Source organism: Pleurodeles waltl, chromosome 3_1 (genome assembly GCF_031143425.1).
Source record: "Pleurodeles waltl isolate 20211129_DDA chromosome 3_1, aPleWal1.hap1.20221129, whole genome shotgun sequence".
Taxonomy (NCBI): domain Eukaryota; kingdom Metazoa; phylum Chordata; class Amphibia; order Caudata; family Salamandridae; genus Pleurodeles; species Pleurodeles waltl.
Window position 1 is genome coordinate 185,372,840 of NC_090440.1, and position 25,083 is coordinate 185,397,922.

Consider the following 25,083-nt stretch of genomic DNA (forward strand, 5'->3'; position numbering starts at 1 on the left):
CTGCAAGCAGTGGATCATTATGTTTGAAATTCTCATCCACTCTTGCCTCATTTGGATTTGTATTAATTTTGTCAGGTTGCTGAGCTTCAGTGTTGCACCATGGGTTGTAATCCTTATTGGTATCTAACTTAATGATCATTTAATGCACTACAGCACTTTAGGGCTTTGAGCACTGCGCGCCCTCCTGTTTATTATGCATCATGTGGGGTTCTCGTCTGTGGCAGTCCGTTCTTATTTTAATTGAAGGTTTTATATTATTATTGTAGGAATACTTCTTATTGTGGTATGTGTATTTAAATTATGGAGCGTTTTTAGCACGTAATTAACATCCGAATGCAAATGTATTACTGATTGTTCTTTTTTTGTTTTAATTGTATGGGATTTTATCTGTACAATAAACTATTCATTCATTCATTTATTCAGTGCAGCATGGCCTAGGAGAGGCGGGTACTCCTGGGCCTTGTGGTGCTTATAATGGTGGCAAAGCACATGGGACAGGGGCCTTTGATGTGGCAATGGTGTTGTGGCCCTGTGCAAGCAAGGTAAATGTGTCGTCTTCCTCCAACCTAACAAGTGGCAGGACATTAAAATACAGGCATTATTTAGCTGCTGTGGACACCTAACACCCACTGAGCCCTGATGGCACTATGGGGGTCATTCTGACCTCGGCGGTAAAAGGCGCTTACCGCCGGTCAGAAGACCGCCATAACACCGCCGCGGAAAGCCGCCACGGTCATTCTGACCCACAACGGCCAAACCTCCAAAAATCCGACCTCCACTGCAGGCCGCCACATCAGCGGGCAGCGATAAACTGGAGATGACCAAACCTCCACCGTCACGCCAACAGAAAAACGCCCATGCCATTACGACCCACGAATCAACGCGGCGGGCTTTCCAACGCGGTATTCCATTGGCGGTACAAACCGCCGCGGTCAAAATACACACACAGCACCAAAACGCAGGCACATTGGACAATTACAAATACACACACCTGATACACATACACAACCCACTCCCACACAATCAATCAACTATAAAACACACCCCCACATCACCCACAAACCCCTACGACCACAATTACTGAGAGAAGGAGAGAGAGACACAGCAGACAATCCATAGCAATACACACTGAGGCACACTACACCATCACACACACCACATAGTAGCACAAAGCACCACACACCAACATACTCATCATCACATACACCACCCCACACCTCACCCACACCACCCCATGGCACCCCAAAGGCACCCACGCTTTTCGAACCAAGAACTCCGGGTCATGGTGGAGGAAATCCTAAGAGTGGAACCCCAGCTCTTCGGCTCACAGGTGCAGCACACCAGTATAGCTAGGAAGGCGGAGCTATGGCAGCGGATCGTGGACAGGGTCAACGCGGTGGGACAGCATCCCAGGAATAGGGAGGACATCCGCAAACGATGGAACGACCTACGGGGGAAGGTCCGATCGATGGTCTCCAGGCACAACATCGCGGTCCAGAAGACTGGCGGCGGACCCCCACCCACCCCTCCCGAATTTACATCATGGGAGCAAGAGGTCTTCAACATCCTGCATCCTCAGGGCCTCGCAGGAGTAGCCGGAGGAATGGACTCTGGTAAGTCCAATCTCAACTACTAGATCCCCCCCACCCCACCAGCATGCCAACCCACACCCCCACCCTCACCCCCAACCCCCCAGCACACATCCTCCCTGACAATGTCTCACCAGCACAACCCACCCATCCCAACACCAACTCCTGCATGCCAACACAATCCATGGACACCCATCACCCAAGCATGACCACCGCACTTACCCCCCCCCCCACTAACTACCCTCACAACACCTCCCTCAAGGGAATGCCTGCACTGGGGGACGAGGGCACCCATAACACGCACGCTATTGCACACACAGAAACAATAACCAAACTCTCTTACCCCATGCAGGACCCGAACGCCAAAACACCAGCCAGGAGGGTCCAGAAATGTCCATCCCACCCCCGGAACAGGCCCACAGTGAGGACAGCAGCTCTGTCGACACTGAACCTGATGACCAGCCCGGACCATCGGGGACCTCTGGGCAGTCGGTTCCCCTCACCCAGACACAGGCCACACCAGACCCGACCCCCTCTGCCAACACCAGCACAGCTCCCACCCAGCGGGCCCATGCCTCTGTCTCTAGGACACGTCAATCAGCGGTGTGTCTGCCACTACAGGGCACCCAGGCTAACCCAACACCCCAACAACAACAGGGACCTGGGGGCAGTGGGAGCGGGCACACCGTCCAGGAGACAGAGGCCGGGGGAAACCGGGCGGCTCGGAGGGCTGCTGTGCGACAGGGGGGGGAGGAGAGGCCCAGGGAACCCACTCTCCAAGAGGCCCTCACCACCATCATGGGGGCCTACCACCACTCCCAAGAGACGATGGCGACGGTACTGTCCAGGTTCACGGAGATCCAGGCACAGCAGGAGGAACGCTACATGGGGTTCAGGGAGGAGCTGAGAACCATCGGGACCGCAATGGGGACCATCGTCCTGGCCCTCAACAGGATAGAAGACGCGTTGCAGGACCATGTGGCACCACACAGGGCCCCTGTCACTAGCCCGGACCAGGAACAGCCTACCACCTCCGCCGGCGCTAGTGGACAGGAGGCCCCAACACCACGGCAGGCCACCAGAACCCCACCTCCTGCTGAAGAACAACCACCCCGTAAGAGGAGCCTGAGATCCAAAAAAAAGACAGAGTAGGATGTCAAGACCCCCGCCAGCAGGACATACCCCCTGATCTCTTCCCACTGTCCCACATTGCCACCCTGTCCAACCATGAACTGCCTCTGCTCCATCCTTCCACAGGCAAAAGGACAATGCACCTGTGAGACTGAGAACTGGACTCTGCCATGGACATTACTCCACCCCCACCCATCACCCTTAGAATCTCATGTACCAATATCTAGCCCTGTAAATAAATCACATATTGCACACAAATCAGTTTGGAGTCATGCTGTATTATTAGCAAATGTATTACATATTACTGTTCAATATCTGTTCTGTCAATTAGTGACGACAACATACCAATGTCAATACGCTGTAGTTCATGGGCAAACCAAGCAGAAGTCAGGCACTGCGTCATACAGCACTGAGAAGGGAAGGGAAAATCAAAAATTACCCAAAAATATCTGGTGGGAACTACAGAAAGTACAGATGCAGGAGGCTAGAAGCAATTGTGAAATGGCGTGGGTGATTCTTACCTGGGTGTTACTGGAAATACTGTTGTATCACTCTGTCCCTATTGTCTGTGTCGTCCTCAGAGTCTTCCTCCTCTTCACTCTCCACAGGCTCCACGGCTTCTACAACACCACCATCTGGACCATCCTCCTGCAGGAAAGGCACCTGGCGTCGCAAAGCCAGGTTGTGAAGCATACAGCACGCCACGATGATATGGCACACCTTCTTTGGTGAGTACATTAGGGATCCACCTGTCATATGCAGGCACCTAAACCTGGCCTTCAGGAGGCCAAAGGTTCGCTCAATCACCCTCCTAGTACGCCCATGGGCCTCATTGTACCGTTCCTCTGCCCTTGTCCGGGGATTCCTCACTGGGGTCAGTAGCCACGGCAGGTTGGGGTAACCAGAGTCACCTATTAGCCACACACGTTGTCTCTGTAGCTGCTCCATCACATAGGGGATGCTGCTATTTCGCATCACATACGCGTCATGCACTGACCCTGGGAACTTGGCATTTACATGGGAGATGTACTGGTCAGCCAAACAGACCACCTGGACATTCATCGAATGATAATTTTTTCTGTTTCGGTACACCTGCTCATCGTCTTTTGGGGGTACCAAAGCCACATGGGTCCCATCAATGGCACCAATGATGTTGGGGATATGTCCAAGGGCATAGAAATCACCCTTCACTGTAGGCAAGTCACCCTCCTCTGGGAAAATGATGTAGCTCCGCATGAGTTTCATCAGGGCAGACAACACTCTGCTCAAAATCTTAGAAAACATAGGCTGAGACATTCCAGATGACATGGCCACTGTGGTCTGGAATGACCCACTGGCCAAAAAATGGAGGACTGACAAAACCTGCACCAGAGGGGGAATCCCTGTGGGTTGGCGGATGGGGGACATCAGGGCTGGCTCCAGCTGGGCACACAGTTCATGGATAGTGGCACGGTCAAGTCTGTATCGAAGTATTATATGGCGTTCTTCCATTGTCGACAGGTCCACCAGCGGTCGGTACACGCGAGGATTCCTCCTTCTCATCGCAAGTCCCAGCGGACCGTGCCTAGGAAGGACAACATGGAGCACAGAGTCAGCCAAACCACAGGTACGTACAGACAGCTTGCACAGTTAAAGAATGGCAATGGGTTGAAAGGCGTGTATGTGTGGCAATGCAAGGCCTAGGCCTGTGTGTCGCAGTCAAAATTAAGCCATGTAGGCCCTTGAAATGGCGGCTGCCTGACCTGTGAAGTGGGACAATGGGATGTGAGGTCAATGCGCTGGCGGGGCACACCGTGGCGGTAGGCGGTCGAAGACCGCGGCGCAAAGCCGCATTGGTTAACATTGAAGCCTATGGGTTTCAGGAGCCAATGACGAAGTGCGCCGGCGGTCGCGGTACGCACCGCCGCGGGCGTGACCGCCATTTTCTATCTGCTTAATCACTCGAGACCTGATCATCCACAGGAGAGGACCTATACTGCAAGTGCTGCTGTGACCTCGGTCTGGAAGATACAATGGCTGCTGCGACTGGGGAAAGGGCCCCTGCCTTCACGTCTGAAGAGTTGGAGAAGCTCGTGGATGGGGTCCTCCCCCAGTATGCGCTACTCTACTGTCCTCCAGACCAACAAGTGAGTACACCGGGTGCACATGGAATGGGCTATGCCTGTGTGGATTGGGGTGGATGTAAGTTTGTGGGGTGGGGGGCGAATGAGGAGTGCAACGCCCGACAGATGAGAGCATGTGCCATATGGCAAAGTTGGTGGGGGGGGCCAATAACATCTAACATGCAGGTCATTGATGATTTCCTCCTTTCCACCCTGTACATGTCAAATAGGTCAGCGCCCATCAGAAGATCGAGATTTGGCGTGCCATCGCCAAGGAAGTCCGGAACTTGGGGGTCCACAACAGACGGGGCACCCACTGCCGCAAGAGGTGGGAGGACATCCGCCGCGGAACAAGGAAGACCGCAGAAACACTGCTGGGGATGGCCTCCCAACCTAGGAGGGGTGCCAGTCGCACCATGACCCCCCTGATGTCCCGGATCCTGGCGGTGGCCTACCCTGAATTGGATGGGCACTTTAAGACATCACAGCAGACACAAGGGGGTGAGTATCAGCACATTCTCCTATCTTTCTGCGCAGTGGAGGCGTCTGGGTGGGGGAGGAGGGCTGTGGGTGACATTAGGCCAGGGCGCTTTCTGTAGTGTAGTCCTCTCCCTTAGGCATGGCCCTGTGCCCCCGGCCCCCACCTCGGTAGGGTGACAAGTACAGCCATTGAAGGTCCAGCATCTCCCATGTGCGCGTTTGACGTCTCTTGGCCTGTTGTCTTAGTCAGTAGTACTGAGTAGTGTACCCCGAATGCGCGGCTTAGTGCATTAGGCACCTGTGTCTGTCCTCTCCGCCAACGGTGTTGACATTGCATGCACTCAACCTGGTCTTCTTTTTTCTCCCCCCACCCTTTCTCTTCATCTTCTTGTGCATGTGTGCATTAGCATCATCAGGCGGAGGAGATTTGGCATCGGAGCACGAGGGAGCTGCAGGACACAAGGCCCCGGTGGACCCAGGAACAGACACCGAGGGCACCAGTGATCCGGAGGGCGAGGGGAGCACCACGACGGGGACCGCTGGTGAGAGCAGCGAAAGCGACACGTCCTCGGATGGGAGCTCCCTAGGGGTGGCGGCAACATCCGTGCCCCCCGCCTCTACAGGTACAGCCGCCACCCAGTGCACCAGCCCCGCCCTCCCAGCAGCCCCTCAGTCTTCGCTCCGTGCCGGTTCGCCCAGGAAGGCGCGCGTCTCCTTCGCCCCAGGCACCTCAGCCCCTGCCCCTGTTGCCCCTGCTGCCCTCAGTGTGGAGCTCATTGACCTGGTAAGGACGCTCATTGTTGGGCAGACGACCCTTTTGAATGCCATCCAGGGTGTGCAAAGGGAGGTGCAACAGAGCAATGCGTACCTGGAGGGCATTCATTCGGGTCAGGCTGCCCATCAACGAGCGTTCACTGCTCTGGCCTCAGCACTGACGGCAGCCATTGTCCCAGTTTCCAGCCTCCCTCTTCTTACTGCCTCCAGCATTTCTCTGTCTCCTGTTCCTCAGCCTATCCCATCCACACCATCAGACCAGCCTGCACACACCTCAACACCCAAGAGCAGCTCATCCAAACACAAGCACCACAGATCCCACAAACACTCACCCAAGCAACACCCAGATGCAGACATGCCAACAGCCACTGCCACCCCTGTGTCCCCCTCCTCCTCCTCGTCTCCCTCCTCCCTCCCTGTGACGTCTACACTCACACCTGCATGCACCCCAACATCAGCCAGTGCTTCCATCACCACCTCACCCTCCAGGACAGTCCACACTTGGGCAGTCACCACCCCCACTGCCATTTACACGTCCCCTGTGTCCTCTCCCACTGTGTCTGTCACCCCCTCTTCCAAGACACACAAACGCAGGCAGACACCCACCCAACAGCCATCCACCTCACGACAGCCTACAGCACCAGCACCTTCACCCAATGACAGCACACCTGACTCTCCTACAACCACCTCCTCTACCTCCACTTCCATCTCCACTTCTCCTACCCTTTACCTTGGCCCTAAAAAACTTTTCCTGGCTAACCTTAACCTCTTTCCCCCCGATGAGCTCCCCCATCCATCTTCAAAGAGTCCCAAGAGCACCGCAGCCACCACCAGCCCAGCTTCGGGTGTCACTGTTGTGCCTGGGTTCTGGAGCCCACCCTTTGCCAGCAGTGACACATCGATCAGCAGCAAGGACACGTCCAGCCCCCCCCCGGCAAGAGGACCCGCAAAAACAAGGGCCGCCGTGCGAGGACCGACAGGGCTGCCCCCAAGGAGCAATGTGCGGCCACTTCACCACCCACACCATCTAGGGGAGGCAAGGGCCCGAGAGCCCCATCAAAGGAGCGGAAGGGCAGCAGGAGCGCGGAGAAGGTGGACCCCACATGCCACATCCCAGCTGGGAAGGAGGACACTAAGGAGGCCAGGAGTCCGTCCCCGAAGGGTCCAGAAACGTCACGGTCCGAGGGCGACTGAGCAGGGAGTCCAGGCCAGGTCTGGCTCCCTTGACCTGCTGGATGAGCACCGCTGAACAGGGCCCGCAGTGCAGAAGAGCACCGCTGAACAGGGCCCGCCGTGGAGATAGGCACCGCTGAACAGGGCCCGTGGTGCAGAAGAGCACCGCTGAACAGGGCCCGCGGTGCAGAAGAGCATCGCTGAACAGGGCCCGCCGTGGAGATAGGCACCGCTGAACAGGGCCCGCCGTGGAGATAGGCACCGCTGAACAGGGCCCGCGGTGCAGAAGAGCACCGCTGAACAGGGCCCGCCGTGGAGTAGAGCACTGCTGAACAGGGCCCGCGGTGCAGAAGAGCACCGCTGAACAGGGCCCGCCGTGGAGTCGGGCACCGCTGAACAGGGCCCGCCGTGGAGATAGGCACCGCTGAACAGGGCCCGCGGTGCAGAAGAGCACCGCTGAACAGGGCCCGCCGTGGAGTAGAGCACCGCTGAACAGGGCCCGCGGTGCAGAAGAGCACCGCTGAACAGGGCCCCGCTGTGCAGAAGAGCACCGCTGAACAGGGCCCGCGGTGCAGAAGAGCACCGCTGAACAGGGCCCGCCGTGGAGATAGGCACCGCTGAACAGGGCCCGCGGTGCAGAAGAGCACCGCTGAACAGGGCCCGCCATGGAGATAGGCACCGCTGAACAGGGCCCGCCGTGGAGATAGGCACCGCTGAACAGGGCCCGCGGTGCAGAAGAGCACCGCTGAACAGGGCCCGCCGTGGAGTAGAGCACCGCTGAACAGGGCCCGCGGTGCAGAAGAGCACCGCTGAACAGGGCCCCGCCATGCAGAAGAGCACCGCTGAACAGGGCCCGTGGTGCAGAAGAGCACCGCTGAACAGGGCCCCGCCGTGGAGTAGAGCACCGCTGAACAGGGCCCGCGGTGCAGAAGAGCACCGCTGAACAGGGCCCCGCCGTGCAGAAGAGCACCGCTGAACAGGGCCCGCCGTGGAGAAGAGCACCGCTGAACAGGGTCCCGCCGTGGAGAAGAGCACCGCTGAACAGGGCCCCGCCATCTCAAGCACCGCTCCGCTGGGCCCTTCCTCTCAAGCACCGCTCCGCTGGGCCCTTCATCTCAAGCACCGCTACGCTGGGCACCGCCGTCTCAAGCACCGCTCCGCTGGGCCCTTCCTCTCAAGCACCGCTCCGCTGGGCCCTTCCTCTCAAGCACCGCTACGCTGGGCCCTTCCTCTCAAGCACCGCTCCGCTGGGCCCTTCCTCTCAAGCACTGCTACGCTGGGCCCTTCCTCTCAAGCACCGCTCCGCTGGGCCCTTCCTCTCAAGCACCGCTACGCTGGGCACCGCCGTCTCAAGCACCGCTCCGCTGGGCACCGCCGTCTCAGGCACCGCTCCGCTGGGCCCTTCCTCTCAAGCACCGCTACGCTGGGCACCGCCGTCTCAAGCACCGCTCCGCTGGGCACCCCCGTCTCAATCACTGTTTATGGTTCACTGTGCCCACCATGCCTCCTCCTTGACCAGTGGAGACTGTCATCCACCTGATGGACTGTGGCTTTGCACTCCCCAGGATGGTCCAGTGGGCAGCCCACCCACTGTAGAGACATTGAGAGACTGTGGCTTTGCACTCCCCAGGATGGTCCAGTGGGCAGCCCACCCACTGTAGAGACATTGAGAGACTGTGGCTTTGCACTCCCCAGGATGGTCCAGTGGGCAGCCCACCCACTGTAGAGACATTGAGAGACTGTGGCTTTGCACTCCCCAGGATGGTCCAGTGGGCATGGTGGCTCCTCGTGGATCTGGCGTCGTGGACTCATGTGGCTGTGGTGCCCCCCCCTTCCCTTCCCCCTGAGGTGCCTGTAGTTTTTACATCTGATGCCCCTGCAGTGTTCTCTCCAAAGGACTCAGGTCTCCTGTGTGGGCTTTGCCCTTATTTCTCAAGACTTTGGCCCATGGACATGCTGAATTCGTAGGATGTGCAGGACTTGGTACTTCAGTTATACACTGATGTGTATGTCATTAGTTTTGTTGTGAATATCTTTCATGGTTGTACGATAATTTTCTGGAGCTTTTTGGTACATAAATATTTATTCCAAATATGATTATGTCCTAGCATTTTTCAGGGGGGTTTGGGTGGTGTCACTGTGACTTGGTGCTCTGCATTGGTGAGTACATAGTTGGGGGGGGGGGGGGGGTCGCATATGTGTGTGCCCGTAACCTTTCGTCCTCCCCCTCCCGTGTGTCGTAGGTGCAGTACTCACCGTTGTCGTCTGCGCCGGACTTCGTACTCGTGGTAGATGAGAAGGTAGACGAGAGCAGGTAGGATGTTTAATTCAGGTTCCATGCTGTCCTCCTTCCTCCTGGAGTGCGTAGTGGTGTGCGTTTTCCCGTTCATAGTCTGTTTCCGCCGTGTTTTTATCGGCGGTGCTCCCGCCCCGGAAAAGGTGGCAGATTGGTGAGTTGAAATAGTGTGGGCGGTACATTGTCTGCCGCCTGTCTGTTGGCAGTGACCGCCGCGCTGTTTGTTTGTACCGCCGTGGCGGTCGGAGTGTTAAGGTGGCTGTCTGTGTTGGCGGTTCCCGCCAGGCTCAGAATCCCATTTTTTTTACCGCCAGCCTGTTGGCGGGTTGGCCGCCGCTTTAACACCGACCGCCAGGGTTAGAATCACCCCCTATATCTGCTTCACTGTTGATAGCTGCGTCCCTGGCAGGTCTCATCACCTGAGTATGCAACCAAGAACCAGTGATGAGAAACCCTCTACCTGGCTTCTCAGTGCTGGACAGTGGCTGCATGGCCTGGGAAAGGGAGCCCTTTCGTTGGCCTTGTGGCAGTAGTTCATAGCTTTGAAGCCAGTCGCAGAAGGGAAGGCTACCTTGTCGAGCCTCACAACAACCATGCCTTGCTACAGTATGGTGTGAGTGACAAGATGGGTGATGGGGGCACAGGACTAGTATGGTTGGGTGCAGTAAGCTGGTGTGATGGGTGGGATCCTGGGCAGCTGCCCATTGTGCCTATGCGTAAGGTCCACCTGCATGACTCAGGCAGAGATTTTGTTGTCAGTGCACACATGGTTCATCCTAGAGCACTCGATCCACCCAGGTGAATATAATGAGGGATGCTGGTGGCCAGTTGTGGGTGGGCCACGTAAAGTGGGAGGGTCAGGCTACATTGCTCGGTGGTAATGAATACTGAACTATGAAGAGGTCTAACCTGGCCCAGACAGGTATAGGAAATTCTTCAGACTTCTGTCAGACCTCATGAAGTGCTTAATTTATGATGATGTGAAAAAACTGAAACACTATGTCACCAAAACACCCCACCAGGACTGTCGACTGCAGGACCGGCAACTACCAGCACAAAATAAACACTGCTTGTAACATTACATTATTGGCAGGACCACAGGAATCATGCTACAGGAGAGGACCAAATTATACGACAGGGCTCAGTAAATTATGCAGCAAGAAAAGGCAAATTAGGTGGCATAATTCGGCACATTTTCTGATAGTATTACTTCATTATTTTGTCATTTTTAAGTTCGGTAACAGTGTCTGGGCATTAGTTGCTCCTCATTAGTACCGGCTTCACACCCAAATATAGCAAAAAGCAACAGAAAGGTGACCAGATTTGCGAAAGGCTTTCCACTACGTGACAACACGAGTCATTGTATTTTTAGTAACTTTTTCCTTTCATGGTAAACATTTATAGTGAATGCATGGCAACAACGCAAAAGACAGAAAACACGGGGATGTTGTTTGTGTTACGTTTGCTTTTTTGCTCTGCTTTTTGCGCAAAATGCATCTTAACATCTTAAGTGGCCGCTAGGACGCATTTCATGCTTAAATACAGCCCCAAATCCCACTTTTGCATTTTGTGTAATTTTAAAATTTCCATTTTTTTCTGAATCTTCCATAATTACGTAAAATAAAATTTTGCACACCAATCGTATTCTGCAACCTTTGCACACGTAGTCTCGTCACATCTTCCCATATTTGCCCTGCATGTGTGCCGTGTTTTCATCTCTCCCTTTATTCTGTGGCCTGGAATTGTGCTGTATTTTCACAATTTTTCTCCTGTGGACTATTTCCACATCTCCTACTAGTGTTTTATAACCTGTATGTTGCATTGACTTCACGCAATTCACACGTTACCTTGCACGTGTGCATTGCTTTCGCACCTACCCGTATTCAGGAGTCTTGAATGGGTGATAGTCCCGCTATTCTGCCCTTTATGTGTCCACTGTTTTAACGTCTCAACATTACTCAGCCCTCTGTGTATTATTTTCACGTCTCCTCGTGTACTGGAGCCCTGTGCAGTTTTAACATCCCTCTGTATTCTTTGCTCTGCTTGTGCGCAGTTTTCATATTTTTTTCAGACTTTAGTCTTCCGTGTGTATAAGTTTCACATTTCTCCCACTCTCTCCTGTAAATGTATAGTATTGTCAACGGTCTTCATTTTGTCGGTTTACTCAATTTTGCAAAAAATTTGAACACCTGGGACTCTTCTCATGAAACATTAAGGCTTCTAAAACAAAAAGTCTACCGTGGTGCCACCTTACCTAAACGCATCTCTCGTTGGTGCATGGTGTAGCCTGCCATGCGGCTGTCAGTCTGCTCCAGCCTCATCATTCACTGATGACGTCACAGTCACCCTGCAGTCTGACTGGCTCTAGGATGTGGAAGCACACACAGCCTGCGCACAGACACGCCAGTCTCCAAACGTAAACACCCAAAACACAAGTCAGAAACCTGTTATGAATGCACACTCAGCCTAGAGCAGGGGTAAGGTGCAGCCCAGACGGATGCCAAATCCTTCTGCTGCCAAGCAGCTCTTAGGAACAGATACCCCGGGATGAACACCGAGGCGCTACGTGCACGCGAATGCATACAGACAGGCACAACCTGTTTGATAGAAACCAAGATAGATACACTTACCAGAATCCATACAGACACATACAATCACATGCCCGTAGGCATTCGCTCTGGCACATCCAAATACACACTTATGAGATCATAGAGTTGCACACTCTCACCTCCTCTCACGCTGATTCTGTTCTTTCCAACAGCGATGGAGCGTCCCAAGTTCTTGGAGCCTGCGTCAGAAATTTCCGCAACACACCCCATCCTTTCCGAGCCAGGATCACCTACTATAAAAAGACCCTCAGTGTAAGTTTTCTTTCCTTGTCCTTTTATGTTTTCTCTCCCTTTACTTTCAAACTTTCGCTGATAATGGTCATTGAGGCCATCTCCAAGTCTTACCCTCATCTCGAAGGAACCCGGTTTAAATGCGTTGAGTTTATAGACTTGGATTACTGATACTCAAAGGCGAATTGGACCCTGCTTGAGCAAATAGAGTGAGACACTGGCCGTCTCTGTTTATTGTTCTTTGTGGTGGAATTGTGTGTTGTTCCACGAGAGTGATTGATTTTGGTGATAAAAGTCCTGAAAGAAATTGCTCATTTTCGATTAACAGAACGTTTCTCTGTCTCTGTTCTGCATAACTATTCATTTCATTTATCTGTCCCCAGAGTGGTTTATAACTCGTGCAGTTTATTGCGATGTTAATTAACGAGTCCATAGTCTATGTGCAGAACTCGAGAGGGCAGCGGAAGTGACATCACAACCTTTTTCACCCGCTGTGGTTTCAGAAGGCCTCTGGTCCGACCCTAATCCCCTCAGTAGGCTCCTGTTTGACACTGCGGGTATGAGTGGAAATGCACTCTGGGAGCCCTGCCTAATTTATACTCCTGCTGAAGCATCCATGACTCATGAGACCAGGGTAGCAAGAGCACTGCCAGGGTTACCAAAGAGCAGAAGAATGAAATCAGGTGCTAGCTCGAATTCTCTTTAACAATACACATTCTAGAATATTCCTTCGTTGGATGATGTCACTGTGGGTTTCGAGACACATTTATCATCATTAACCGGATGTTTCCTTTCTTGTATTTCTTATTCTCGATATTAAGCATTTTCTCTAATGTCCACGCCACCTCTATGCCAGGTTTGAGTTTTTTCCATCTTCTTTCAAGTAGAACTATGTTCACTGTCTTCTTTGTTTATGCTTTAATAAAAGTAAGAGTTATTACCCAACTCTATCCAGTTTTAGCCGTTTATTGTGTATATCCCTTATGTTACTTCCTACGTTCTTTGTCCATTTATTCCAATTTTCTTCTTAGAATGTCACTTTTTTCCTCACTTTTTTATATTGGCCCTCCCCTCCTTTCTTTTAATTCATCTATTGTTCCTTCCCTTGCCCTCTGTATTACTCAAAGAATCACTGGACATGCAGTAAAAGTGGTGTGTGAGGGTTCTTTGATGCTCCGTCAGGATTTGTCCAATTCACTAAAATGCTAGGGGCAGCCGATGTGACATCACAGGTCACATGACCCCTGATTACATCACAGGAAGTGAACTTGCATTTACTTAGAGCTCACCGTCATCACAGCAAGAGACATAATTCAACTTTTAACCTTGGTGACATTACAGAAAGAGACCCTCATGTTCTTTGTCTGGCAGTGCACTTTTATTTTTTTACTGTGAAGTAATCAGCATCCTCATAAACATTAAAGGGGGCTTCCAGTGAACGGTGTCACAACAGACCTCACAACCCCCCAGAAGCAAAGGAACATTCTAGAATACTGTAGCTGATTAATATTAGTGATGTAGGGCTGGCTAAGAGAGATGCGTGTTTTTCTTTTCACTGTATGCTCCTTTGCGCTAAATCACAGAGAAATGCTGTCTCCAAAATCCTCCAGATATGAATTTGAACATTTTTTGGTTTGCATGAAAACCTTCAAAATCTGCAAAGGAGCTCTGTTGCTGGGTCATTGATCCCCAGATATACTGTATGGACTGTGCTTTCAGCTTTCACCTAGAGGTCTGAACAGTGGAAAGTTAAAATGCCTTACTGCAGCATCTAACGGGACTACGCCTGTACGTTTTATCATTTAGATTGCAGATGTTTTTCTGTTTTCAATTTGAAAGTATCTCACATGTGGAAACTTTCAAAATTAAAATGAAATGCACCTGCAAAACGAAAGCGAAAAATTGAGAGGCAATGAGCTAAAACAATGGAAATAAAACCAGGCTTTCATAGAGCCATCTTTTATCTGGGGCTTTGATGAGATCTGAGCCAGAGGCCGCAAGGATAGTGTCAGGTGTGGCAACTGTGACCTCTGGCACCTTTTCAATGCTATCTTTTGTTGCTGTACTTCCTTTTGTTGAAACCTCCCCCAGGGACAATATGGCTGGCCTGCTAGAGACATTTAATGGTGGATTACTGATGGCTTAGATCTGCTTTTCCCTTATTCTACTGAAGCCGGGGGACATCGCACGAAAGTCGCCCCTTGGTTTTCTTCCCATCTTCACCATCTAAAAAGAGAATACAGGCAGTTGGGAAGGAGATGGCGAAAAACCTATGATGATTCCTTAAAACAGGACTATAGGAAAGCCATCAGATTTTATCATTTCGAAATTAAATCAGCCCAATCCATTTATTGCGCCTCTAGAATTGAGCAGGCATCGAGCTCTCCTAAAGAGATCTTTCAAGTACTCACAGATATTGTTCAGCCACACTCTCACTCTGATCTTGTGGATGCCTCCCAAGAACACAGTAACAATCTCGCCCGGTTTTGCAACAAAAAATATGAAATATCTATTCAACCTTTCCAGCAACTCCCTCTAAGCCTTCTGAGTCGATAGGTCAGCAGACGTTATACCCTATTTCTTTCCTGCAATTCTCTCTTCTCTCTGAAGACATGGTCATGAAATCTCTTGCTACTCTTAAGTCAGGCTCTCCCCTTGATCCAGCACCCCCTCACGGGCTGTCTTTAGGTGCTGCCGTTATTGCTCCTTTTATTACTAACCTCATGAACTCCTCATTGTCCATGAGCTCTGTTCGGGAACACTGGAAACATGCCATTGTCAAACCCTTGCTGAAAAAGCATAATTTAGACGCCACTCTGCTTAGTAATTATAGGCTATCTCTTTGTTGCCAGCTTTATCTAAAATAATTGAAAAGCATGTCAATGCCCTACTATCTTGCTTTTTGGAAGATAATAATATCCTTCACCCTACTCAGATGGGCTTTAGGCCCCTCCACAGTACAGAATCAGCTCTGATTGCAGTCACAGTAGAGGCTAGAAGGAATTTTGATCAGGGTATTGTGACAGCTATCATCCTGCTGGATTTTAGTGCTGCCTTCGACACTGTTGATTGTGATTTATTACTTCTGAGAATGAGAGAGGTCGGAATTTCGGTTGATGCCCTGGGATGGCTCACCTCATTTTTGGAGGAAGATCGTTTCAGGTCCTTGACCGGTCCTTCCTCTCTAGCTGTTTTAAGAGTAGTTGTGGAGTACCCCAGGGATCTTCTCTTAGTCCCACTCTATTCAACATTTAGATGTTACCTCTGGTAGAAATTGTCAAGCCTTATGGTCTTTCACTGGTGTCGTATGCAGAAGGTCCTCAGCTGGTAGTTTTAATATCCACAAACACTAGTTCGTCACTCGCCCTCTGCCTTCAGGCAGTGGCCGGATGGATGTCCCAATGTAGGCTTAAGCTTAATGATGACAAGTCCGAGGTAATGATGCTAGGACACCATCCTCATTTGGGATACAATCCCTCTACTCTGGAACCCTTGGGAAATCTTTCTCCACCTAAGGAACTTATTTTAGAGTTTGGGAGTCTGCCTGGACCCTCAGCTTACCATGGCACATCATGCCAATCAGGTTTCCTCCACATCTTTTGGTCTGCTTAAACTCTTGAGGAAGGTTTTTAAAATCCTTCCATTTGTTGCTAAAAGACTCATTGTCCAGGCCCTTATCATCTTGCGCTTAGATTATGGTAATCCCTTGTATATTGGATCCCTGAAATATGTGATCAGAAAGTTGCAGGTGGTGCAGAATGCTTTGGCCCGTCTGCTTCTAAATATACCGAGGCATGTATCAGCTAAATCAGCTATTTCTTCACTCCACTGGCTCACAGTTGAACAGCGCATAAAATGTAAGACTTTGGGCCCGATGTATTAAGCGTTTTTGCATTTGCAAACGGTGCAAATGGCCATTTGTGAATGCAAAAATGCATTTTTAAGGAATCGCTAAAATAGCGATTCCTTAAAATTGCGACCCCGTTTAGAGAATCGCAAATTTGCGATTCTCTAAATAAGAAATCACAAATAAGGAATCCTTATTTGCGATTTCTTAGGCACATGTAACAAGCTTTTCCTTAATGAGATTTGGGCATTAAGGAATCACTATTACCACCAAATACAATTTGGTGGTAACCATGTGCAAATTTTAAAAATGCATTATAAATGCATTTTTTAAATTGACATGTAATGCACACATGCCCCTTTGGCATGTGTGCACCTTACATGTCCGCAAATACATTTTGAGGGTGCAGCAGAGGGGGCCTTAGGCCCCCAGCATCCTGGGGTTTGCATTTCCGAAATTGCAAATTCCAGTTAGGAATTTGCAATTTGGGAAATGCCAAAAATTCGCAAATCTGGGGGCCCATAGGTGCGAATGGGGTTGGAAACGCAATTTGCGATTCGGTAATAGCATTTGCAATTTTTAAGAAATCGCTATTACCGAATCGCAAATATGATACCATTTTGCTACCCTGAAATAGCGATTTCTTAAAAATCACTATTAGAAAATCACAAAATAGTTTGTTGATACATCTGGCCCTTTGTGCTGTGTTCACAGGGCCCTGTACAATAGAGGTCCTTCTTTGCTTAGGACATTATCCTCTTTTTACATACCTGCTAGACAGCTTAGGTCCCAGTTGGCAGCCATAGCTCTCATCCCTAGAGTAAAGAAGCCTAGATGGGGTGGGAGTTCTTTGGCTCATCTTGGGGCCAAGCTATGGAACTCTCTACCTCTCAGTCTATGTCTTACTAGCCATGAACTTTCCTTTCAGCAAGCACTAAAAACCTGGCTTTTTAGAGCATAACCCCTCAGACTTCCTTTCAGAGTTCCCTTCTGAGCGCTGGAAGGCCTACGGGTAGCTGTGCGCTTTATAAATGACTTAACATAACATAATGTCCTTGGTAGCCGGCATGTTTTCATTTACTCTCTTATGGCTAGCACCTATCCTTTAACTCCCTCTGCACTTGTTATCATACATATAACGACCTGATATGTGTGGTTGATGGCCAACTTTTAACATGGGTGGCATTCACCCCCTCTGTGCACTATGTACTCATTTGTAACCCATAATATATGTTATGTTCTCTCTAATGTTGGTTGTGATTTGCAGTTATCCCTAAAGCCCTTCTCCGTTTGATATCCTTCTTTTTATGCCAGATGCGATTGATGTCTTCCTTTTGAATGTTCCCTGTGTTTGATATCTTCTCTCCAGTGTCATCTGTAGTTGGCAATTATTTGTGAATTATCTTTGCTTGCTCGTTTATCTGTTATGTCTTCTGAGACTGTATCTTCCCTACAGTACCGTGGGTACTCCGTTGGTGGTATCTTCCATTTATTCCCAAGTATGGTTGACATCCATCCTTTAATGCCTCAGTGGTTAGTTTTATTTACTTAATATGACATTGGTATAATTGTTTAATGATCCTCACTTTGATGGCCTTTTTGTTAAGATGCTTCCTAGTTCACACTAATACCCATTAAGGCATTTTGTTGTCCATTAAAGGCCTTCTGTGATTTTGGCTTCAAATGTTCATTCTCAGAAGCTGCTCCATTCGTAAGCCAACGATTGACACTTCTACGTCCCAGATCTCCCCCTCGTGTGACTTGAGGGAAATGGCCAGTCAGCTGTGCAACTTGCAGCAGAATGTGGCTTTGTATAACTGCGGCAAGCATGATGGACCGGTGTGTGTGTTTCTTTTCATGGCAAAAGTATTGACACATGATGAAGAGGTTTCTCACATGCAGCAAATCTGTCCTGATGATAAAATTTGTTGTAGGGCTGGGTTCCCTTCTGCAGCTGACCTTTTATATGTCTCTTATGTTGGTCATTACTGTAATAATGTGAGGCCAGGCCCTAAAGAGGCTCTTCTTCTTGGATTTGCTATGGTGATTCATCAGCTATAATGAGCCATTAACATTTCAGATGGCGCAGTCAAGACGTCTAATGTGTTCTACTTAGTTTCATAATCTATTTCCTATTTTCCATAGCCGAGGAATATAGTAAGTGATGGTTGTGCTGGGCTAGACGTCGCTTCTCAATGCAGTAGGTTATGGCTGTTGAATGATGTACAATGACTAAAACAGCAGAAAACTGTTCATAATATGTTAAACATGACTTTTTACACCATTGCTCTGAGTATTTAAGGGCTCTGCTCTGAGTTAGGACCCTGTGGATCTTAAAGCTGATAGTTGCTAGCTCTCTCTCGACACAAACCTATGGGCATCTCCTATGTCATTTCAACGTTGACTTTCTGGTGGAGGAGGAAGGCCGTACACCATTAGAAAGTTCTGTATCTGGTCTAGACTCTGAGCTTTTTTAGGGGTAGCCCTGATTGGCTGGGGAAAAATGGACACGAGCGATGTGTATCTACTTTACCTTCAATTTCATTGTTGTAGATTGCCATCAACACTGGTCTCTCATCCAGTGATGAATTCTACGAGACGTGCACCGAAATCAAGGATATGGTGGTCCCCTCGTTGGGCTTCTTCGGAGTGTCGGCAGCGACGGGTGCCCTTGCAGGTATTCCTTTATCATCTCTTGGTTGTGTGTTCGGCTCTGTTAGTGCCAGGATTAGAAGGCTTGTTTTGGCATTCTGCCCGCATTGTTATCCCTAGTGAGCGTGTTAGTCACGGGTGGGTCCTCCATAATAGTGGAGGAGTGTTGACACCCACCCACCGCCGTTCAAAGTCAGGCACTGACTAATAAAATGATAAAAAGACAATTTTATTATTATTTTATTTGTCGCTGTCTCTCTGACAGCCAAGTAACCTAAGGAGGGGCGGGGCCATAGGGAGGTGGAGTGGTGGGCACTGTAAAGTGCGCATGTCCATTTGGCTGGTCATCTTAAGCCGGCTAAACCGACATGCGCCCTTACATTTCTCCAACCCAGCTTTATTGCACAGCCGGGTTGGAGAAATGGCACAGGCTCCCTTTGCCTGAGCGAGTGTCAGATCAGCCTGCTCAGGCCAATCCTGGCACATCTCTCATGCTTGGTATAGCATGAGAGCAGCATCAGGATTGGGAGCCTGTGCTTTTGTGGTGACTGCCCGGAGGAGAGGGAGAGGCCGGCAGTTGGACCAGGAGCAGCAGCAAAGTTTTTCTTATTTTTGTAATTTTTATTTATGTCCCCTCTGATTCCGCCCGCCAACCCCACCCAACCCCGCCACCCTACCAGTTTTGATTGGCGGTAGCCACCACTGGTGTTAGGTTACTGACACCTAAAATAGGATCAAGGTAAGATCCAAATCCCTTCCACATAACCTCAGGCACTGCATTAGGGAACATAAAAGTCCTGAACTTGTAGTCGAATCAAGCTGAGATCAGAACAAAATCTCTATCGGCCTGAGGTTTATATCACAAAATAGGTTTATATCACAAAACATCTATTTATATGGGACCAATAGTTTTATACAACATTCTGTACAACCTGGAATGTAGAAAAGACGGAGTCTATGCAGTCCAGCAGAGAGGAGACTGTGGCCTGACGGTGGTGCTGCAGTGGGCAGGAGTGTGGGAGATGAATGTTGTTCAAGATTCGAAGGAAGGCAACACGTTGTTCATGTGGTTGAGGAATTTGATTGGAGACAAACAGGACACTCATATTATGAGTGCTGGAAGCTGGTGATGGTGAAGAACCCAGGGCTGACAGCTGTTAGATCACCCCAGGTAGTGTCTGCAGAACACAAACATCCTTTTTTTTATAGAGTTTAGCCCCTGGGCATTGATCTGCATTGGTGCCCAGGCTGATACCTTCGGACCAAAAACTCTGTTTTCCTGTCCAGTGGGTGCCTATAATTTTCTCCCAGTCATACTGCCACTGCGGATCCTATTTTCTGAACACAGTTCACGCTTGGGGGACTCCCTTAAATGATGGGGCACTGTCAAAGTAGTGTTAATTTTTGCCCCACCTCTCTTTTTTGGCACATATGCAGTTCCACACTTGTTCAATATGTTGGTCGGGTGATGCCCCCAGCATTGTTGAATGTGAAACCTACCGGTGCGGGCTTTCACAAACTTTTGTGGGGCCGAGATCACCTTCTAATTTTTGTGGTAGCATAGCCATGTCTTTCAGAATACAGTCCACATTTGGAGGCTACTTTAGCAAATAGCATCACCTAGCGGTGGTTGTTTTCCTCATTGTGTGATTTATAATTTAATTTTACATCAGCAGCGCAGAGCCTGAAACGTTTGGGGGTATTGTAAACAGGCCTGCCTTCTCCTAACAACTTGTCCCCATGTGACGGTCCTGCACCGGTTTTGGCACATGTACAAAGAGCCAACATCTGAAAGAGAATGTATCCTTCTAGAAATATCCAATTATAACTGCAATTGAACTAATGAACCAAGACAGACAACACTAAAGAATAGTACTAAGGAATGGAAATATTGCTTTAAAATCGATATACTGCTGTTATTCTGCATATTAGGAGCTCATCCCGCTAATATAAGTGATTAATTATCTTGCCAAATGAACCTATTTGAGATGTATTTAATGCACACAGCGTGCCATGGACTGAGTTCTTTTTTTACCCACGGGTATCTTAAAAGTTTGGGACAATGTTATATTTTAATTAGGGCCTCGTAGTGGCTTTCGGGCTATGAGAACTGTAGAAACACAACAACAAATTAAATATTATAACAAAAGGAAATGTGCACAGAAAATTAAAGTTATTTTACCTATTGTTAATTTCACACACCTTTGTCGTATATCAGGGTAGTTGACCTCCTAAATGATCCAACCTGGCAACATTTTAAAACACAAAGGGCGGGTAAAGTGGGCTGGGACAGCTGAAAATAGTCATTTTTAAAAGAGTAAGACAAATGTGCTGAGTTTAAAGTGATAATGCTCTATTGCTAATGTGCTCGTAGCACACAGAAAGGTTTGCAGTTGCAATCTTCTTTTAGTCTTGGACTTTCCTTCAGCAGCTTTTACCCATACTCAGCATCAGGTCCGGCTTTAGTGCTGGTGACGGCAGGCGCGGGGGTCTTTCTGGCTGCCCCCTCCCATTTCGTGACCACCGTCTCCATGGATTCCTTCCCTATCATCCTCCAGCAGTGTCTTTTTTGTCCATAGCTCCTCTCTGACATATTTCATGTTTTTTCCTAGCGCTACTCAGTTCACACACTCAGGCCCATATTTATACTGTTTTAGCGCCGCATTTGCGCCGCCTTTTGTCGCAAAAACGGGGCAAACTTACAAAATACAATTGTATTTTGCAAGTTTGCGCCAAAAAAAGACGCAAATGCGGCGCTAAAACAGTATAAATATGGGCCTCAGTTCTGTGATCTGCAGGGTGCACGTTCTTTGCGGCAGGCATATTAACCCTCTGTGCTACTTTGATGAGTGAAAACTGCTACTAGATAAAATTCCAATCTCTCCCCATCAGGAACATGAATCCCCAGAGATAGCTTGACATTTTTATTGTTGCCGGAAAACTGCTGGACACAAAGAAGTTCGGGAGCTTTTAAACCCATGAGTTATTTTTAAACACAGCGCCCCCCACCAAAATCAGCGCGAGGTGCGGCTGCACCAGTCGCACCGCCCTAGAGCTGGCCCTGCTCAGCATCCCCCACATATGAATTTTGGATGGTCTTTTAGACAGCTCTTTTCCTTCTTTAGCCACTCTTCCTCCTCGAGTTACCAAACAGGAGGATCACTGCTGAAGCCCTCAGCTTTGGGCAGGTCCAGCCAGGATAAACAATGCGAAGAGCCCTGCCTTGACCCTCTGGGTCCTGATGTAAATGATTGCTGGGCTCATATGGGACCCCACAAGCCAACGCAACTAGGCGTCTAAGTCCTGAACACTAAGATAGCGCGCTGCAGGTCACCCTGGGTAAGATGTTCTAACATCTCTGCAGGACCCCACAGATGGGGCAGAAGTATGGTTCCTTTCCATATCCATCTTGAGGTCAGAGAGGCACAGATGGCTTCCAGGGCACACTCCAGGCAGTAAGCGCTAAGGGTCTGTACTACGACCTCCTCAGTAAGCCACTCAGGCCAGGCTGAAAGCCAGATACTGACTCCTCGTCTCTGTCCCTCTCTCTCCCTCACTCTAGACGACCATGATGTCCTGTCCTTCCTGACCTTCAGCCTGAGCGACACGTGGAAAGAGGTAACGGTGTGAATTCCTGCACGACAGGAGAGCGGGAATGCTGATGGTGTACGCTGAAGTGGGGATGATGCATGATCTACACGTTCCTTCTGAGGTGTAGATTCTGCGAAATATTGCAAGATAGTCGTGGAACGATTGGATTGTGCTGGACCTACTGCGACCCTCCCTTCTCCTAGATCCCTACTGACCTAAAATCCAGAGACGTGTGACCTGCTAGGCCTTCTGTTATTCCTACTGGGAACTGTTTAAGGAGTCTAAAAAGGACTTCCTATTCGGAGTAAGAGTACTGAGATCTAAAACTACCGACGATGAAGTATCCATCACTGACGCGTGCTATTACCTTACCAGTGTCACCCCCTCACTTACTGCATCTCAGCACCGTCGCCTTGTGCTGCCTATAATGTGACTGAAGCACGGTGAGATCTGGAGGGACATGAACTAGGCTTGGGGCTGGGGCTTGGATTGGAGAATGGGTAGGTTAACGCTAAGGGAAAGGTTTAGAGACAGGGTCAGGGTAAGTTGCCTTTTACTGTGCAGATAAGAATGAAGAAGAGACAGCGTCAGGTAAACGCAAGAGATAGGTGTAGTGCCAGGGCAAGGAATATGTTTAAAGTTAGGGTAAATGTAAGGTAAAGGTAAGATAAATGCATAGGATTAGGAGGATTAGGGCTAGGTATGGCTAAAGGAGAACTATACAGGTAGTGTAAGGTTAAGAGAAAACTCTAGGTTTAAGATAAATATAAGTAATAGGTTTATGGCCAGGGTATGGGAAAGGTTTAGGGTTAGGATAGATTTATGTCGCAATTTACCATGACCCTGTTTCTAAACATTTCCCTTAGTGTTAACCTACCCAATTCTCCAATCCAAGCCCAAGCCTAGTTCAGGTAAAAGACAGGTGATGGTTAGTGTTACTAAGGGAAATGTTTATGGTATGAGTACTGCATGGTTTTCAGGTAAGGGATAAGGTAAGGATTAGAAGAAATAGACAAAGTGAAAATAAAAATGTAGTACTGGCGAAATACATAATAAGGACAGGCGGATGAGGCAGAAGTAAATATATGATTCTGATGAGGTAAGGGAGGATGAGGTAGTAGTTGGTGAGGTGGTGACATAGATCCAATGGGAAGAGTGCACCCTAAATAGCAAGGCAAAAGATATTAACAGAGGAGCTGATTTAGATTTTGGTGCAAAAGGTACCCCAACACAAACATGACTGAGTACCCTGTCCTCTAACCTTTCGGTCTGCCTTCCTCATTGTGAGTTGGGTGGAGCACAAGCTTTCCATCCACAGAACCTCCATGGGCTGTTAGAGGAAGGGTTTTACACCGCCCACACTATTTAGTGTTGAAATATGGTATCCTTTTTCTGACTGTCTCAGCCGGGAAAAATACCTGGTGGTGCTAATGCAGTAATAGACAGAAAAAACATAATGACTCCCCCACTACCTAAGAGAAAACTAGGTGGATGAGCCATTTTGTGAATTTAAATTTATTTCTGAAAAACAAAAAATGCAAAACGTTTGGTGGATGGTTCTCAAAACCAACGGCAGCTGTCCAACAAACTTTTTGTACCTCGAAGGGAACCACCCTGACAGTGGTTTCTTTCAATACAAAGAATACCACTGGGTCCAAAGTCTAAATCTGCCCAAGTGTACCCAACCTTCAGCGTGGTTACTAGATTGATGGCTTACATCTCAAATTAATGGTTCTAATCTGCGTATGCTGCAGAGCTGACTGTCAGACTATGATTTTTAGATGTTAGCTTACGTTCCACTCCTCAAGTTCCGCCATTCCCTTGGTAACATATGATGCTGATACCAGTTGAAAAAGCCACTCTCTGCCTAGTTGTGATTGTATCCTGATATTGAACTGTAGGCTATGGCTCCTCTTAGGGTGATGGGAGTGATATCCGTCTGATTTCAGTACATAAAACTGCATGGAGAAGCTGGTGTGCATCATCATGGTGGCCACGTCTCTTCCATTAGCCAAACTCACCAATGCTCTGAGACAGCATAATCATATTTTGTGGTCACAGTCACCATAATCATCGGGAGACACCCCATAATCTGTGCCATCTCCTCATCAATGTTTCCCTGGTCTACAGACTAGGGGGAGTAATGCTAGGGTGAGGCAACCTTACATAACCCATCCGAAAGGATATTCCACATGCATTATAGTCCAAGCCTTCTGGTATACCCCCTCCTTTATTAAGGATGGGATACAAGAATGTGGATGCAAGATGGCTGCAGGTGACCATCTAATAATAACGTTAATGTCAAACAGGAGGAGTGTGGTCCTTTGGAATGGGTCATGTCGTAGATAACAAGGTCCAAAGAGGATTTTAGAGGGCCCCATTATGGGTAGAGGTTTCTAGATTGATGAAGTGCCTCTTGTTATGCTTCCTACCTGAATGTCATTGCCTACTTGATGGTAGGCACTGAAAATGAGGTAAGAAGCATAACAAGAGGCACTTCATCAATCCAGAAACCCCGCATTGATTGTATATTGTAACAGTCTTCTGAATGAAACAACCATAACCACTGTTCTCCCTATGTTTACCGGTCCTACACCCAAACTATGTA

At 49.1% G+C, this 25,083-nt stretch overlaps 1 protein-coding gene across 2 annotated transcripts in view; it reads left to right on the forward strand.

The window, feature by feature from the left end:
• Window positions 1-25,083, forward strand: part of LMAN1L (lectin, mannose binding 1 like) — a 254,756-nt gene that overhangs the window by 139,313 nt on the left and 90,360 nt on the right. The window contains exons 5-7 of one of the 2 annotated variants that reach the window (XM_069222136.1): window positions 12,307-12,406; window positions 18,786-18,909; window positions 22,447-22,502. In XM_069222136.1, coding sequence (XP_069078237.1) covers window positions 12,307-12,406; window positions 18,786-18,909; window positions 22,447-22,502 — 280 coding nt within the window. The remainder of the gene's footprint in view (window positions 1-12,306; window positions 12,407-18,785; window positions 18,910-22,446; window positions 22,503-25,083) is intronic. The other variant, XM_069222137.1, reaches the window with a different exon arrangement.